Raw genomic sequence first — 18882 nt, 5'->3', positions numbered from 1 at the left:
CCAAATGCATATGAATATTGAACTAGGTATTGATAGTTTACTTATAAAATGTTTCCTATTCCTTATGCAGCTTTGATTTTGTATCCATTCTAATTCAATCTCAAGCACATAATGGATTATCAAGAAAAAGTTTTTAATAAATGATTGGATAGACAAAGGAACAAATAAATGAATAAATGTATAAAAACAAATCATTATCAGACAGTCAGATGGCTATTTATAAGAATTTATCAGAACAAAAGTATAATCTTGCTTAAGACCAAATTCAGGCAATTTTTGTGTGTCTTTTTGTTTTTGGTTAAAAAAGCATCAGTTTTATATGTTTTTTTTAACATCTTTATTGGCGTATAATTGCTTTACAATGGTGTGTTAGTTTCTGCTTTATAACAAAGTGAATCAGTTATACATATACATATGTCCCCATATCCCCTCCCTTTTGCGTCTCCTTCCCTCCCTCCCTATCCCACCCCTCCAGGCGGTCACAAAGCACCGAGCTGATCTCCCTGTGCTATGCAGCTGCTTCCCACTAGCTATCTACCTTACGTTTGGTAGTGTATATATGTCCATGCCACTCTCTCACCTCGTCACAGCCTCCCCCTCCCCCTCCCCATATCCTCAAGTCCATGCTCTAGTAGGTCTGTGTCTTTATTCCCGTCTTACCCCTAGGTTCTTCATGACTTTTTTTTTTCTTACATTCCATATATATGTCTTAGCATATGGTATTTGTTTTTCTCTTTCTGACTTACTTCACTCTGTATGACAGACTCTAGGTCCATCCACCTCACCTAAATAGACATTTCTCCAAAGAATATATACAGATTGCCAACAAACACATGAAAGAATGCTCAACATCATTAATCATTAGAGAAATGCAAATCAAAACTACAATGAGATATCATCTCACACCGGACAGAATGGCCATCATCAAAAAGTCTAGAAACAATAAATGCTGGAGAGGGTGTGGAGAAAAGGGAACCCTCTTGCACTGTTGGTGGGAATGTAAATTGATACAGCCACTATGGAGAACAGTATGGAGGTTCCTTAAAAAACTACAAATGGAACTAACATATGACCCAGTTTTATATGTTTTTAAAGGATTCTGTTCCCTTGCTGCAAATAGTATAGGCACAATGCTATTCTGTTTCTCATTTTAAAGGAAATAATAATAATACCATATGTTTGTTGACAGCTTTGCAGTATAAAGCACTTTTCACACAGATTACCTCTTTTTAAATTTCTCTATTTCTTCTTTTGCTATGGGAATTCATTTTAAGAATTTCCTTTTAAAATTAAGGCAATAACACTACTCTGTTCCTGTATTTCTCAGCAACACCTTCACTAGGATATTTTCTCTCTCCTGGGTCTTTCTTCTCCAGATGCACCGTTATGATTTATCCAGAGGTAAATGGAAATAGTAGGAGCAATACACAGAATTTTTTATTGTTTCTTGTAAACTCAAGCATTTCATTTTAGGAGCTGCCGTACTATTTTAGGAATTGCTGTACTAATGTTCAAAATTTATTTACATATTTTGGATGAAACGATTTTGTCACTTCAGTTGGGCTTATTAGAAGAGGGAAAGAGTTACTTTTTGTCTCCGCCGTATTTCACATCATTTACTATAACATTCACGAGTTGCTGAGGTTTAAATAAGCAAAGGTTATCTCAAAATGAGACCTGGAAAGGGCAATTCAAGTCTCTCATCCACTTTCCTTTTTGGCTTTTCAGCCAACACTTTAGTCTAAAACATATTTTATAATCATTGATCCTATGTTTGTCTTAGTAACCAGACATATATTAAATGAACTAGAATTGATTGATCTTTATTTTTGATCTCATATTTTGCATTTCTGGAGAAGCATTTGAGGGGATCAATTGATGCTATACTTCATTAATTCATTTACTCTTTTTCCCCTTAATACAGAAGCCCCATTTTCATAAAGTCTAAAAAAATTGGAACATGTATTTTGTTTTTATAACATTGATTATATGAATATATTTGTTTTGTTTATATATTGTATGTTCATGATTATTTTTGGTTTTGCAGTAGTGCATAAATTCTTACTTGTGACTTAAAAGTTGTGTTTACCCTCTCCACACATTCTTTTATACTCCCCTCATGTCAAACTTGTGTTGGGCCCTGAGTATAAAAGCACATTCTTTGTAGAGAGGTGGATGGACCTAGAGTCTGTCATACAGAGTGAAGTAAGTCAGAAAGAGAAAAACAAATACCATATGCTAACACATATGTATGGAATCTAATTTAAAAAATGGTTCTGAAGAACCTAGGGGCAGGACAGGAATAAAGATGCAGACGTAGAGAATGGACTTGAGGACACAGGGAGGGGGAAGGGTAAGCTGGGACGAAGTGAGAGAGTGACATGGACATATATACACTACCAAATGTAAACTAGATAGGTAGTGGGAAGCAGCCGCATCGCACAGGGAGATCAACTCAGTGCTTTGTGACCACCTAGAAGGGTGGGATAGAGCAGGGGGAGGGAGATGCAAGAGGGAGGGGATATGGGGATATATGTATACATATAGCTGATTCACTTTGTTATAAAGCAGAAACTAACACAACCTTGTAAAGCAATTATACTCCAATTAAGATGTTAAAAAAAAAGGAATGAAGTACTAATATACCCTAAACATGGATAAACTTTGAAAACATCATGTTATGTGAAAGAAGCCAGACACAAAGAGCACATATTGTATGATTCCATTTATATGAAATGCCCAGAACAAGCAAATCTATAGAGACAGAAAGTAGATTAACTCCAACCTAGGGCTGGAGTGGGGAGCTGGAAAGAAATGGGTAGTGACTGCTATAGTTTTTGGGGGGTATGATGAAAATATTTTTAAATTCACAACTTTGTGAATATACTAAAAACCATTGAACTGTATACTTTAAGTGGGTGAATTATATAGTCTGTGAATGTATCTCAATAAAACTTTAAAAAATAAATAAAATAAAATAAAAACACATTCCCTCAATTCAAGTAATTACCTTTTGAAAGGTAAGACAGACAATAAATAGACAATTGCCAAGTAGGGTAATAAGTGTGTTCAGAGGTAAGGATGTGAATTCAATGCTCTGGAAACCATAACATAGGATATCCTACCCAAGCCCCTGAAGCAAAACTTGGGTAGGGTGGAAGAGAATAGAATGGTCAGGAAAAAATGACTAGTGGCAGTGACTTTTGAGCGGAGTGCTACAGAGTGATAAAGAGTAGAGAATATTCTGGGCAGAGGAAAAGCATAGACTCATGTGAGATATGTGATAACATCCTACATGTAGAGGACTCCTACGTGGCTGAATAGGGTTCACAACAGGTAATACAAGTCAGGAAACTGGAAAAGTAGACAAGGGCCACATTACAAAAGATCTTGTAAGTCAGGTCAAGAGTTTTGATTTTATGCTGAAAGCAGTGGAAGGGGGGTGACATTAAAGGAATTTAGTAAGTGATGACAGACTTAGATCTTCATCTTCAAAAGTCTTCTCTGACCAACGTTTTGAAGATAGATGGGGGGTGCAAAAGGCTAGTATTAAAGCAGTAGTTCTCAGTCCTGGCTGCACATTAGAATCACTAGGGGGAACTTTTTAAAATCCAGTGCCTGGACTCCACCCCAAACCAATTAAATCAAAATCTTTGGGAATAGGGCCCAGACACTGGTAGTTTTTAAAGCACCCCAGCTGATGCAAATGTGCAGACAGGGTTATGATTCACTAAATAAGAGAGAGCATCAGGAAGCTTTTAATTAAAACAGTCTAGAGAAGAGACAGCTGGATGATAGAGAGGTTAGAAGAGCCATTAAGGAGGTTGAATGAATGACTTGGCACCTTGGTTAAAGGATAAGGAAGAAAGAGGAATCAGGGATGATTTGTAGGTTTCTCCTTGAATGACTAGGTAGAGGAACAGATGTGTGTCAGTGATTAGGGGAGAGGAAGGGTAAAGATGATGTGATCAGTTTTGGATATGTTGAATATTTAAAAGGAATCTTGTAGGCGTTTGGCTACGTGAATATGGAGCTCAGGAGAGAGTTCCTAGGTTAAACACAGATTTGACTATGATCACTGTATAGGTAGTAAATGAAACAATAGGAACTCACCAGAGAGTGAATGAAACAATATGAACTCACCAGGGAGTATATGTAAAGAGAAAATAAAAAAGGTCCAAAGGAGACCTGTAGGGGATAACAGTGTTTAAAAGATGAGCAGAGAAGGCTGAGGAGTGGCCAAAGAGGTAGACTAAATAATTTTTTAAAATCTTGCAGTGTCAGTCATTGCAAGATTTCAAGGAAGAGGTTTTAAGGAGGGCTCATCAGTGATGGCAAGTACCGAAGGGAGGTCTGGAAAGACAAAGACTTTAGAATCTCCAATGCTGTGGTAATTTGAAGGTTATCGTTAGCATCTTCAAAAGTAATTTCTGTGGCAAAAGTGAAAATGCAATGGATTGAGAAGGGTATGTAAGGTATGAAAGTGGAAATAGTGGACGTAGACGAGTGCTTCTCAGACTTTAATGTGCATACAAATCACTTTTGGACTCTTGTTTAAAAATGCAGATTTGATTCAGTAGGTATAACGTGTGGGGCCGGAGATATTGCATGTCTAACAATCCCCCAGGTAATGCTGCAGCTGCTGGTACACAAACCATCCTTGAAGTAACTCTGGTGTAAATCACTCTTTCATGAAGGAGAAAGGATTGGCCAGAGGGGGTGTAGAGCCAAAAGGAAGAATTTTTTATTTTGTTTTTTGTTGTTTTCTTTTCAGATGAGGTTCTAGACTGAGATTGAAGGTACAGAATGGGTAGAAAGTGCAATCACTTGTCTTAGGAGGTAGAAGAATTTGGAATACTGAGTACAGGAAGGGAATTAGGCATGAGTAGGGGAGACACTAAACCTAAAGAGAAGAAGGTAAGGAAGACTAGAAATACAGAAAAGTCCGTTAGTAGACAATACCTGGCATTTTGCTTTTTAACCCATGGTTTCTGTTCAAGGAATTATTTATTATTTTTATTCCTTAACTTGATTGGCTAGACTGTGGAGCGTGCTTGTGAGGATAGAAGTGAGCCCACTTGGCTTTTCAGGTATAACCTGCATTTTCTGCACTCATCAAATCAAAGTTTGAGTGACAAGGTGTAGGGATGAAATTCAGTGTGTGTTCAGGGTGGGAAAAAATGTATTTTTTTATTCTACATATTTTAAAAATATTTATATTCCAACAAATGCATCAATTTTGATGTGCAAATTTGCAGTGATGAATGGGTTTTATGTGTGCATTGCATGCTGGTGACATGGTAATAAATCCACGGTGCTGGAATTATAATGGTACCCTTTAGTTCCACTTTAATGACCTCTTGCTGAATGAGTTGTGAGTACTTTATTTGCTACATTTGGCACTTAATTAGTTGAGGGTGGGGCAGGCTTGAGAGTGGGATTATCCAGTGATATGTTGTGTCTATACCACATTTAAACAATTTCTTTTCTATGTCTTGTGAGTGACCTAAGATTATAAGCTGAAATATTTTTGCATAACTATAGATTAAGCTACTCACCCAACTTTAAGCTTTCATCTCAACCAGTAGTGCCCCCTTGCCAAAGGAAGCCATTATTTTTTTAAGTTAATTCATTTTAATGACCAAATAAATCACATTTCAATATCTGCCTGTTTATGTAATTAATAAATTATGTTCCATTATTTATTCCATGTTCCATTATGACTGGATGTTGGTATTTTCTTGTAAATCTATGACTCTGCAACCAGTGGCAAAAATGCAGTCCTTTTACCTTAACTCATCTTTCAATATGGGAACCAACACACACTTTCCTATATATATATATATATATATTTTTTTTTTTTTTTTTAATTTATTTTTTTTGTGGTACGTGGGCCTCTCACTATTGTGGCCTCTCCCGTTGTGGAGCACAGGCTCCAGACGCGCAGGCTCAGCAGCCATGGCTCACGGGCCCAGCCACTCCGCGGCATGTGGGATCTTCCCGGACAGGGGCACGAACCCGTGTCCCCTGCATCGGCAGGCGGACTCTCAACCACTGCGCCACCAGGGAAGCCCTTTCCTATATTTTATAACCAAAACAGAATGAGCTTTTGTCAGAAGACTAACTCATTTTCTCTCTGAGAATATTCAGCGTACTTTTAAGGAGGTCATATGATCTTTGACATTCTGTTGATGAGGAAATTAAGAGATCAGCCTGAATTCCTTTTCTAGTTCCTCTCCATATACATGTGACTTTAAGCAAAACATTTTGTCATTTTCACCGCTGTAAATTCTGTTTACTGTCTTTTAAGCTTCTATATTCCACACATGGTATTTTTTTCTTAGTTAGAAAGTGGCCTTAATAACTTAGAAATGTGTTTAAATAATATGCTGCTTTGTGCTTGCTGTGAGAGAGCATTTTATCTAACATTTTATTATGAAAAATTCCGATACACAGAAAAGTGGAAAGAATTGTAGAGTAAATATCCCTGAACCCACCACCTAGATTGTGCTGTACAAATTCATGCTTTCTCTGCCCATCAGTCCCGACTATTTTTTGATGCATTTCAAAGTAAGTTTAGAGACATCAGTACCCTTTACCCCTAAACACTTCAGCGTGCGTATCATTAACTAGAGCTCAGCATTCATTTACAGTTCTTTTTGTTGGTTTATTTGCTTACTTGTATGTCTTTGTGGGGCAAAATTTGCAGAGTCAAAAGTACAAATCTTATGTGTACCAATCAATGAGTATTGTTGAATGGGTGCACCTGTGCGACGCATGCCTCTATCAAGATAAAGAAAAATACTATCACCCCAGAAAGGAAAGAACCTTTGGATGTTAATTAGGAGACTTCTCTTTGCAGAGCTTAACTACAGATAAGACTTCTACAGAACCATGTTTAAATTCCTTGTGGAAATAGGAGGAACACATCTTAATATTTCCTATAATTTGGGTTATTATTATTTTGACTTTCTCTGGTTCCTTATAAGTCTTTGAATGTAAAACATTGAGATATACTCACATTACTTAAGATATAGTTGTATCCTAGCTTTATACACTAGTAGAATAATGATGGTTTCTTTGTTTTCAGCTCCCTTCTTGATCATGCCTAACCTTTTTTGGACTATTTCGGCCTCACGGAACTGTCTGTTGTGATTACCATATCTTTTTCCTAATACTTACAAATGGTTCAGAGTTTATTGTCTTAACCTCAGTTGGGAAAACTTTCCTTACAGTTGACCACAGTTAAATATATGACACTTTTTACCCATTCAAATGACCTCAAAAGATTTACCAGTAATTTAACTCTTTAAGCTCAGTATTTTCTACCTGGAATCACTGAGACCCTCAGAGTGCCCCACCTAGCAGATTACAAATGTTTGCTGAGATTATTGTCCATTTCGATGACTATAGTCAGTTTTGCAATTGAGGAACTTGAAGTTTTGCCGAATCAACTTTTGCAAATTACAATAGCTATCTCATCACAAATCCAGGGCTATAACCTATTATTAACTGCTGGTCAAGGTTTCTTTCTAAAAGTTAGTCACAGTAACTTCTAATTCTCAGACTGTAACTTGAGTGCAGAAATTGGAACAGAGTTGTTCTTTGTTCTGTAGCAATATGTATTCAAAAAGGCAAACATTTTATTTTTGTAAATAACATTTTTCCCTAGAAGAGATGTTGAGGGAATTAATATCAGTCAGGGTTGTGTATCGATAATCAAACATAACTAGCTTAAAAACTTGAAGTGAAAGATTGGTTAGTACTCAGTCAACTGAACTGTTTCTTTCTCTGCAATATTGTGGTTCTTGACATGATTGCTTAGTTTCCAATGTGACACTTCTGGAGATCCGTAAATCAGGACACATGCTGAGTCCCAGTCTATCATCCTGAGTCCTAGCATTCGTTATTTATCCCTTTCATTATCCAGCATCTACTTACTGCACAAATCAGTTGAGAAGCTTATCATGTTGGACCTCTGAAAGAAGAAGTACACACGTTTGGGTAGCTCTTCAGTTACCAACATGCACAGATTATCTGAGTTTATAAGCACATATTTTATTATTATTTCACTTTTAAATGTCAGATGAATCTGGTATAAATATAAATCTACAGAATGGGACAAAGTACACTGCCATAATATATCTTTGGTCTATCAGTAATATCCTGGATGAAGTGTTGCAAGAGTGGTGAAATTCTGTAGTTTGAATTGTTTGATTCCTTGACAAAACGATATAGATAAAAAACTTGTAAATTTTTCTTTTGTATATATTCTGCAGGGTCTCCTCTTAGGATAGCTATATCAATCAATTACACTGCCTTTTTTTTTGTTTTTTTCTGGCTGTGCCGCATGGCTTGTGGGATCTTAGTTCCCCAATCAGGGATTGAACCTAGGCCCTCAGCAGTGAAAGCACAGAGCCCTAACCACTAGACCGCAATTCCCTACACTGCTTTTTTTAAATTGCATAACTCATAGCTGCTTCATCTGTCTCTATGTACTGATTTGTTTCTGTGAGTCTAGTCTGATTCACTGTCCAATGAGTATTTCTCAGATGTTCTTTATCACACAAATCTAAGCCCTCAATTTTATTGTCCTTAGCAAAAACCATTGCATCTCTTATTATCATTCATATCTGCCCAAGTGATACATATTTCACACGTTGCAACCCTTTTAGAAAAGATGAATTCTCCAAAGTTGTATGTATAGTACATTTTACAAGTTGAAAATATATTATTAAATTTTTATTGAAGTACAATATACGTAAGGAAAAGTGCATATAACATAAATGTCTAGCTTGGTGAATGTGCACAAACTGATTACAAGCGTGTAAACAGCACTCATATCAAGAAAAAAAATATTACCGGAACCTCAAAAGTCCCTGTCATGTCTCTTTCAGTGACCAGTCCAACAAAGGTAACAACTATCCTGACTTCTATAGTCATCTTACTTTTTCCTGATTTTATACATTTTATAAATAGAATAATACAATATGTCCTTGGTTTTGGCTGGTTTCTTTCCCTCAACATTATGTTTGTGAGGTTAATACATATCATTGAATATAGATGTAGATATTTAATTCTCATTGCTGGATAGTATTCTGTTGATAAACTTACCGCAGTGTATTTGTCCATTCCGTTTTATAGTAGATGGGAATTTCGGTAATTTCCAATTTGGGTAATCTTCTAATTTAGTACATGTCTTTTGGTGAATATAAGTATGCATTTCTCTGGGCTATATACCTGGGAGTGGAATACAAGTCAAATAATATTTTAAATATCTTTGACAAGTTGATTAGAGAAATCTATGGTGTATCCTTTTGTAAAGAAAATAATCTGTCCGTAATTTCTACTCTGCAAAATGGATTCTCACATATGGTTAGTTATTTCACAAGGGGTGATACTTCTGCTGTCTTTCTAGTATTCATCTAATTGTACTTATGTTAATAACAATATAATAATTTATTGTTGTTATCCTCTGGAGCTCAGTATGTTTCAAATTTTGAAAATGCCCATAAAAATATCCTTATCCAATATACACATGTACTTTTCCACGTTACTCAGTCTAAGATTTAATTAAAAAGACAGACTGAGTCAAAAAGACATGCCAACAGATTCTCTCTGACCTACAGTTTATTTTAAGAATGTTAGAGGTCACTAATTAGTTTTGGCTTACAGGATTCCCCCCCCCCCACAGTTATTTTTAATTTATGGATTTTTTTAAAATCAGATGAGACTACTCTAGTAATAAACATGATATTAAAGATGTTTTATACATGAAGATATGGTCAATGCAAAGGCAAATCTGATGCAGATCAGAAACATAGCATGCCCAGAGAATATTTGTTTGCTCATAATAGAGATCATAAAGGGTAAGAGGAAAATAAAGAGGGAAATGTGGGAGGACCTTCAAAATGGCAGAGGATTAAGACATGGAGATCACCTTCCTCCCCACAAATACATCACAAATACATCTACAGGTGGAACAACTCCTACAGAACACCTACTGAATGCTGGCAGAAGACCTCAGCCCTCCCAAAAGGCAAGAAACTCCCCACGTACCTGGGTAGGGCAAAAGAAAAAAGAAAAAACAGAGGCAAAAGAATAGGGACGGGACCTGCACCTCTGGGAGGGAGCTGTGAAGGAGGAAAGGTTTCCACACACTAGGAAGCTCCTTCCCTGGTGGAGATGAGGGATGGGCAGGGGGGAAGCTTTAGAGCCACAGAGGAGAGTGCAGCAACAGGGGTGCAGAGGGCAAAGTGGAGAGATTTCCGCATAGAGGATCAGTGCCAAACAGCAGTCACCAGTCTGAGAGGCTTGTCTGCTCACCCAGCAGGGTGGGTGGGGGCTGGGAGCTGAGGATCAGGCGTTGGAGGTCAGATGCCAGGGAGAGGACTGGGGTTGGCTGCGTGAACACAGCCTGAAGGGGGCTAGTGCACCACAGGTAGCCAGGAGGGAGTCCGGGAAAAAGTCTGGACCAGCCTAAGAGGCAAGATACCATTGTTTCGAGGTGTGCAAAGATAGGGGATTCCTTCCCCGTCTTCCCACAGAAGGCAAAGCACCACCTAAATGAGCTCCAGAGACAGGCGCGAGCCATGGCTATCAGTGCGGACACCAGAGACGGGCATGAAATGCTAAGGCTGCTACTGCAGCCACCAAGAAGCCTGTGTTCAAGCACAGGTCTCTATCCACACCTGCCCTCCCAGGAGCCTGTGCAGCCCGCCACTGTCAGGGGTCCTGTGATCCAGGGACAACTTACCTGGGAGAACACACGGCACAACTCAGGCTTTTGCAACATCACTCTGGCCTCTGCTGCCGCAGGCTAACCCCACATTCCGTTTCCCTCCCTCCCCCTGACCTGATTGAGCCAGAGCCCCCAATCAACAGCTCCTTTAACCGCGTCCTGTCTGGGCAAAGAACAGATGCCAGAGGATGACCTACATGCAGAGGCAGGGCCAAATCCAAAGCTGAACCCCAGGAACTGTGCGAACAAAGAAGACAAAGGGAAATTTCTCCTTGCAGCCTCAGGCAGCAGATTAAATCTCCACAATCAAGTTGATGTACCCTGCATCTTTGGAATACCTGAATAGATAACAAATCATCCCGAAGTTGAGGCAGTGGACTTTGGGAGCAACAGTAGACTTGGGGGTTGCTGTATGCGATTGACTAGATTCTGATTTTTATGTTTATCTTAGTATAGTTTTAATGCTTGTTATCATTGGTGGATTTGTTTATTGATTTGGTGCTCTCTTCCTTTTTTTATTACTTTTTATTTTTTTCATTTTAATAATATGATTTTTGATTTTTGATTTTAATAATTTTTATTTTATTTTATTTTTCTTCCTTTTTTTCCTCCCTTTTCTTCTGAGCCATGTGGCTGATGGGGTCTTGGTGCTCTGGCAGGGTGTCAGGCCTGAGGCTGTGAGGTGGGAGAGCTGAGTTCAGGACATTGGACCATCAGAGGCCTCCCAGCCCCACATAATATCAATTGGCGAGAGCTCTCCCAAAGATCTCTGTCTTAATGCTAAGACCCAGCTCCACTCAACAGCCAGCAAGTTCCAAGGCTGGCCAACCCCATGCCAAACAACTAGCAAGACAGGAACACAACCCGACCCATTAGCAGAGAGGATGCCTAAAATCACAGTAAGTTCCAAGACACCACAAAACACACCACCGGATGCAGTCCTGCCCACCAGAAAGACAAGATCCAGCCTCATCCGTCAGAACACAGGCATCAGTCCCCTCCACCAGGAAGCCTACACAACACACTGAACCAACCTTACCTACAGGGGGCAGACAGCAAAAACAACAGGAACTATGAACCTGTAGCCTGCAAAAAGGAGACCCCAAACACAGTAAGATAAGCAAAATGAGAAGACAGAAACACACAGCAGGTGAAGGAGCAAGGCAAAAACCCACCAGACCAAACAAATGAAGAGGAAAGAGGCAGTCTACCTGAAAAAGAATTCAGAATAATGATAGTAAAGATGATCCAAAATCTTGGAAATAGAATGGAGAAAATACAAGAAACGTTTGACAAGGACCTAGAAGAACTAAAGAGCAAACAAACAGTGATGAACAACACAATAAATGAAATTAAAAATTGTCTAGAAGGGATCAATAGTAGAATAACTGAGGCAGAAGAATGGATAAGTGACCTGGAAGATAAAATAGTGCAAATAACTACCGCAGAGCAGAATAAAGAAAGAATGAAAAGAATTGAGGACAGTCTCAGAGACTTCTGGGACAATATTAAACGCACCAACATTCGAATTATAGGGGTCCCAGAAGAAGAAGAGAAAAAGGAAATGACTGAGAAAATATTTGAAGAGATTGTAGTTGAAAACTTCCCTAATATGGGAAAGGAAATAGTCAATCAAGTCCAGGAAGCACCAAGAGTCCCATACAGCACAAATCCAAGGAGAAACATGCCAAGACACATATTAATCAAACTATCAAAAATTAAATACAAAGAAAAAATATTAAAAGCAGTAAGGGAAACGCAACAAATAACATGCAAGGGAATCCCCATGAGGTTAACAGCTGATCTTTCAGCAGAAACTCTGCAAGCCAGAAGGGTGTGGCAGCACAAATTTAAAGTGATGAAAGGGAAAAACCTACAACCAAGATTACTCTACCCAGCAAGGATCTCATTCAGATTTGATGGAGAAATTAGAACCTTTACAGATAAGCAAAAGCTAAGAGAATTCAACACCACCATACCAGCTTTACAACAGATGCTAAAGGAACTTCTCTAGGCAGGAAACGGAGAGCAGGAAATGACCTGCAAAAAGAAACTCAAAACAATTAAGAAAATGGTAATAGGAACATACATATTGATAATTACCTACAATGTAAATGGATTAAATGCTCCAGTCAAAAGACAGATTGGCTGAATGGATCCAAAAACAAGACCCGTATATATGCTGCCTATAAGAGACCCACTTCAGACCTAGGGACACATACAGACTGAAAGTGAGGGGATGGAAAATGATATTCCATGCAAATGGAAATCAAAAGAAAGCTGGAGTAGCAATTATATCAGACACAATGAACTTTAAAATAAAGACTATTACAACAGACAAAGAAGGACACTACATAATGATCAAGGGATCACACCAAGACAAAGATATAACAATTGTAAATATTTATGCATCCAACATAGGAGCGTCACAATACATAAGGCAAATGCTAATAGCCATAAAAGGGGAAATCGACAGTAACACAATAATAGTAGGGGACTTCAACACCCCACTTTCACCAAAGGACTGATCATCCAAAATGAAAATAAATAAGGAAACACAATGACACATTGAACAAGATGGACTTAATTGATATTTATAGGGCATTCCATCCAAAAAGAACAGAATACACTTTCTTCTCAAGTGCTCATGGAACATTCTCCAGGATAGATCATATCTTGGGTCACAAATCAAGCCTTGGTAATTTTAAGAAAATTGAAATTGTATCAAGTATCTTTTGTGACCACAATGCTATCAGACTACATATCAATTACAGGAAAAAAAACTGTAAGAAATACAAACACATGGAGGCTAAACATTACACTACTGAATAACCTAGAGATCACAGAAGAAATCAAAGAGGAAATCAAAAAATAGCTAGAAGCAAATGACAATGAAAATACGGCAACCCAAAACCTATGAGATGCAGCAAAAGCAGTTCTAAGAGGCAAGTTCAAGCAATAAAATCTTACCTCAAGAAACAAGAAAAATCTCAAATAAACAACCTAACCTTACACTGAAAGCAGTTAGAGAAAGAAGAACAACAACAACCCTAAATTTAGCAGAAGGAAAGAAATCATAAAGATCAGATCAGAAATAAATGGAAAAGAAATGAAGGAAATGATAGCAAAGATCAATAAAACTAACAGCTGGTTCTATGAGAAGATAAACTAGAATGATAAACCATTAGCCAGACTCATCAAGAAAAAAAGGGAGAAGACTGAAATCAATAGAATTAGAAATGAAAAAGAAGTAACACCTGACACTGAAGAAATACAAAGGATCATGAGAGATTACCACAAGGAACTCTATGCCAATAAAATGGAGAACCTGGAAGAAATGGACAAATTCTTAGAAAGGTATAACCTTCCAAGACTGAACCAGGAAGAAATAGAAAATATGAACAGACCAATCACAAGTAATGAAATTGAAACTGTGATTAAAAATCTTCCAACATACAAAAGTCCAGCACCAGATGGCTTTACAGGTGAATTCTGTCAAACATTCAGAGATGAGCTAACACCCATCCTTCTCAAACTCTTCCAAACAATTGCAGAGGAAGGAACACTCCCAAACTCATTCTATGAGGCCACCATCACCCTGATACCAAAACCAGACAAAGATACTACAAAAAAAGAAAATTACAGACCAATATCACTCATAAATATAGTTGTAAAAATCCTCAAGAAATTATTAGCAAACAGAATCCAACAACACATTAAAAGGATTATACAGCATGATCAGGTGGGATTTATCCCAGGGATGCAAGGGTTCTTCAATATATGCAAATCAATCAATGTGGTACACCATATTAACAGATTGAAGAATAAACACCATATGATCATCTCAATAGATGCAGAAAAAGCTTTTGACAAAATTCAACACCCATTTATGATAAAAACTCTCCAGAAAGTGGGCATAGAACGAACCTACTTCAACATAATAAAAGCCATATATGACAAACCCACAACAAACATCATTCTCAATGGTGAAAACCTGAAAGCATTTCCTCTAAGATCAGGAAGAAGACAAGAATGTCCACTCTCACCACTGTTATTTAACATAGTTTTGGAAGTCCTAGCCACAGCAATCAGAGAAGGAAAAGAAATAAAAGGAATACAGATTTGAAAAGAAGAAGTAAAACTGTCAGTGTTTTCAGATGATATGATACTATACATAGAGAATCCTAAAGATGCCACCAGAAAACTACTAGAGCTAATCAATGAATTTGGTAAAGTTGCAGGATACAAAATGAATGCACAGAAATCTCTTGCATTCCTATACAATAATTATAAAAATTCTGAAAGAGAAATTAAGAAAACACTCCCATTTACCATTGCAATAGAAAGAATAAAATATCTAGGAATAAACCTACCTAGGGAGACAAAAGACCTGTATGCAGAAAACTATAAGACACTGATGAAAGAAATTAAAGATGATAGAAACAGATGGAGAGATATACCATGTTCTTGGATTGGAAGAATCAATATTGTGAAAATGACTATACTACCCAAAGCAATCTACAGATTCAGTGCAATCCCTATCAAACTACCACTGGCATTTTTCACAGAACTAGAACAAAAAATGTTAAAATTTGTAGGGAGACACAAAAGACCGCGAATAGCCAAAACAGTCTTGAGGGGTAAAAAACAGAGTTGGAGGAATCAGATTGCCTGACTTAAGGCTATACTACAAAGCTACAGTTATCAAGACAATATGGTACTGGCACAAAAACAGAAATATAGATCAATGGAACGGATAGAAAGCCCAGAGATAACCCCACACACCTATGGTCAACTAATCTATGACAAAGGGGGCAAAGATGTACAATGGAGAAAAGACAGCCTCTTCAATAAGTGGTGCTGGGAAAACTGGACTGCTACATTTAAAAGAATGAAAGTAGAACATTCCCTAACACCATACACAAAAATAAGCTCAAAAGGCATTAGAAACCTAAATGTAAGACCAGACACTATAATACTCTTAGAGGAAAACATAGGAAGAACACTCTTTGACATAAATCACATCAAGATCTTTTTTGATACACCTCCTAGAGTAATGGAAATAAAACCAAAAATAAACAAATGGGACCTAATGACACTTAAGAGCTTTTGCAAAGCAAAGGAAACTACAAACAGGACGAAAAGACAACCCTCAGAATGGGAGAAAATATTTGCAAATGAATCAACAGACAAAGGATTAATTTCCAAAATATATAAACAGCTTATGCAGCTCAGTATTAAAAAAACAAACAACCCAATACAAAAATGGGCAGAAGACCTAAATAGACATTTCTCCAAAGAAGACATAGAGATGGCTAAGAAGCACGTGAAAAGCTGCTCAACATCACTAATTATTAGAGAAATGCAAATCAAAACTACAATGGGGTATCACCTCACACCAGTTAGAATGGGCATCATCAGAAAATCTACAAACAGCAAATGCTGGAGAGGGTGTGGAGAAAAGGGAACCCTCTTGCACTGTTGGTGGGAATGTAAATTGATAGAGCCACTAGGGAGAACGGTATGGAGGTTCCTTAAAAAACTAAAAATAGAATTACCATATGACCCAGCAATCCCACTACTGGGTATATACCCAGAAAAAAACATAATTCAAGAAGACACATGCACCCCAATGTTCATTTCAGCACTATTTACAATAGCCAGGTCATGGAAGCAACCTAAATGCCCATCAACAGACGAGTGGATAAAGAAGAAGTGGTACATGTATACAATGGAATATTACTCAGTCATAGAAAGGAATGAAATTGGGTCATTTGTAGAGTTGTGGATGGACCTAGAGACTGTCAAACAGAGTGAAGTAAGTCAGAAAGAGAAAAACAAATATCGTATATTAATGCTTATATGTGGAACCTAAAAAAATGGTACAGTTGAACCGGTTTGCAGGGCAGAAATAGAGACACAGATGTAGAGAACAAATGTATGGACACCAAGCAGGGAAAGTGGTGGGGAGGGGAGTGGTGGTGGTGTGATGAATTGGGAGATTGGGATTGACATATATACACTAATATATATAAAATGCATAAGAACCTGCTCTATAAAAAAATAAATAAACTTCTACAATTCAAAAAAAAGAGTAGTTTGAAGATTGCAGGAACATCCTAGATAAAAATGGAAATTAAGATGTGAACTACAGCACTAGGAAGAGCATGAAAAGATAGATTCAGGGGAACTTGTTTGTGTGGATGAAAAGGAGAAGAAGGCATATGATTTAGATATGTCCTACTTGGGGCTGAGTAAATGGTTATGACATTTGCACAGTTAGGAAATGAGAAAAATAAGGTTAGTCAACATGTTGGCACAGTGACTGAGGAAGAGAGAATAAGTAACAGGCTCTTTTTTTAAGAAAGAAATAGTTCCTTTTCTATAGGTCCTGTTTTAGACATGTAGTGCTTGAGATGCTTTAGGGGATATTATATGAAAAGGTCTTGCATTCAGTTATACAACTGTGTTAATGTACTATGTTAATAAATGTTTTATCCTGCTTTTAAAAATAAAAAAAAAAGGAATAGACACAGTTAAATTTTCGCATGTACTATTGATGTTCTAGATCACCTTCAGGAAGTTGGTTTAACAAAAACTTATGTTTGCCTTTGAAAAAAGTAAGCAATTCCATTGTCCATCATCCTAGCTGTAACACAATGAGCAGTTTCTTTTATAAGTAATATAAAATGTGAGATAATATTTGGATGTTAAATTTCAAATGTCTCCTCCAGAGTAGCATTTACTCCCATATATTCATTTTTCCTTCTCTTCCAGTTGAAAGAATTCAGAGTCAGTGGGATGAAGTACAGGAACACCTTCAGAACCGGAGGCAACAGTTGAATGAAATGTTAAAAGATTCAACACAATGGCTGGAAGCTAAGGAAGAAGCTCAGCAGGTCTTGGGGCAGGCCAGAGCCAAGCTTGAGTCATGGAAGGAGGGTCCCTACACAATGGATGCAATCGAAAGGAAAATCACAGAAACCAAGGTTAGTATCAAAGATATGTTCTTAAAATAAAATACACTGGATAAAATTATACCATGGATTAAAATCTACTGATTTTTAATGTTAATTTATGAAAAGAAAACAAGCTGAAATGAACAGTAGTCTTTGCAGTCAAAGTAAAGTAGAGATTAGAGGAAAATGGATGGCTAATATCAATGTTAAAATTAATTTTGTTTAATAAATTAGATACAGTGGTCTGGTTTTCACATTGCATCATCTTTTAAGATCACTTCAGAATTGTTGCACGTACTTCTGTAGTATCATGAAGTCAATCAGATGGACTTAATTCCTTCTTAGAAAAAGTAACAGGTCTACTCCTTCCTACTTTATTTGAGGACACTGAATGGCGAAGGGGAGGGTGGATATGAGAATAAGGTAGGGATAAGGTGTACTCTCACTTTCTCCTCCCCTTTTCTGACCTCTAGCCCAACTTCCCTTCTTTCTCTTCCTTTTCTTCTTCTTCCTCCCCCCCCCCAAACTTCATCATATATTTGTCCACTTAATAATCTAGAATTCTTCAGGATAAATGAAACAGAAAAAGGAAAGGAAATAAAATTTGTTTGACTATGTATTATCAAGCACCATGCATGGTACTTTATATAAATATTGAATCCTTTCAAACCTCATATTTATAGGTCAGTTTGGAAAGACCTTAAATGCTAAACAATGGGTAGTCCTTAGGGGATTTTAAGCAGAGAAGTGACATAGTGAGAACTTGATCACATTGATGAAAACACTCTATAGGGTTTTTTTCTGGTAGGAAAAGGCCTTCTGCTAAACAAGTATTTGAATCTCAAATTACCTATGTCATCTGAGAAAAAAGCCATATAGTTTTCTTGCATGGAGTGGCTCCCATTTCTAAATTAATCATTGTTTAGACTATGCTAAGCCACATAGCATATTTATTTACACTAGGTTTATTTGAAAAATAAACCCTGAAATCTCAGTAGCTGAATACAATGGTGATTAATTCCTTGGTTGTGTCATAGTTCAATAGAGGTCAAAGAACCCTTCTTGGGAGCTCTCCCCTAAATGGTGACTTGGGGGTCCAAACTTTTCTAATTTTATCAAACTATAATTTTAAAATCATGGCTGCCCAAAGTCACCGCAGAAGATTAAGAGAGAATGTGGTCA

General features: G+C 37.4%; 1 protein-coding gene across 5 annotated transcripts in view; it reads left to right on the top strand.

Annotated features, from left to right (window-relative positions):
* Window positions 1-18882, top strand: part of DMD (dystrophin) — a gene marked incomplete at both ends in the record, with an annotated part of 2093893 nt that overhangs the window by 1526809 nt on the left and 548202 nt on the right. For all 5 annotated transcript variants that reach the window (XM_079728248.1, XM_079728247.1, XM_079728250.1 and 2 more), the window contains one exon: window positions 17519-17730. In XM_079728248.1, coding sequence (XP_079584374.1) covers window positions 17519-17730 — 212 coding nt within the window. The remainder of the gene's footprint in view (window positions 1-17518; window positions 17731-18882) is intronic.

The sequence above is a fragment of the Hyperoodon ampullatus genome, assembly GCF_949752795.1.
Source record: "Hyperoodon ampullatus genome assembly, chromosome: X".
Classification (NCBI taxonomy): domain Eukaryota; kingdom Metazoa; phylum Chordata; class Mammalia; order Artiodactyla; family Ziphiidae; genus Hyperoodon; species Hyperoodon ampullatus.
Note: the sequence above shows the minus strand (reverse complement) of the source record. Positions and strands in the feature narration are given on the sequence as shown.